Here is a 294-nt window from a genome sequence, read left to right as displayed (position 1 = left end):
CCTTTTCATCTACTTCCTCCCCCCCGTCCTCCGTCGCATCTTGCTTTTCGATCAACATTTCCGACCTCAGATCGAGTACCTCCACCTCGGCCTTTACTGTGTGGCAGTCGCTCTTTTCACTGCCCTCTTCCTCTTGCTTTGCTGTCTCTCGATCACTTTGCTCCTCGAGATCGAACTCGTCAAACTTGCCACTGTGAGGGCCCCTTCCTTCAGCGCAGGTCGTCGAGATGCCTTTGGAAGACACTGGAGTGATTTCTACGCCTGGGGTCTCTTCGCCTTCAAGATGCCACCTAG

General features: G+C 54.1%; 1 protein-coding gene across 1 annotated transcript in view; it reads right to left on the bottom strand.

Moving 5' to 3' along the window:
- Positions 1-294, bottom strand: part of LOC119592293 (DNA repair protein rad13-like) — a 4516-nt gene that overhangs the window by 665 nt on the left and 3557 nt on the right. The window contains 1 exon segment of the mRNA XM_037941121.1: positions 1-290. This exon segment is cut by the window's left edge and continues 161 nt beyond it. Coding sequence (XP_037797049.1) covers positions 1-290 — 290 coding nt within the window.

This window comes from Penaeus monodon, chromosome 30 (assembly GCF_015228065.2).
Source record: "Penaeus monodon isolate SGIC_2016 chromosome 30, NSTDA_Pmon_1, whole genome shotgun sequence".
Taxonomy (NCBI): domain Eukaryota; kingdom Metazoa; phylum Arthropoda; class Malacostraca; order Decapoda; family Penaeidae; genus Penaeus; species Penaeus monodon.
The sequence above is the reverse complement of the archived record's forward strand: the minus strand, read 5'-3'. Positions and strand labels throughout refer to the sequence as shown.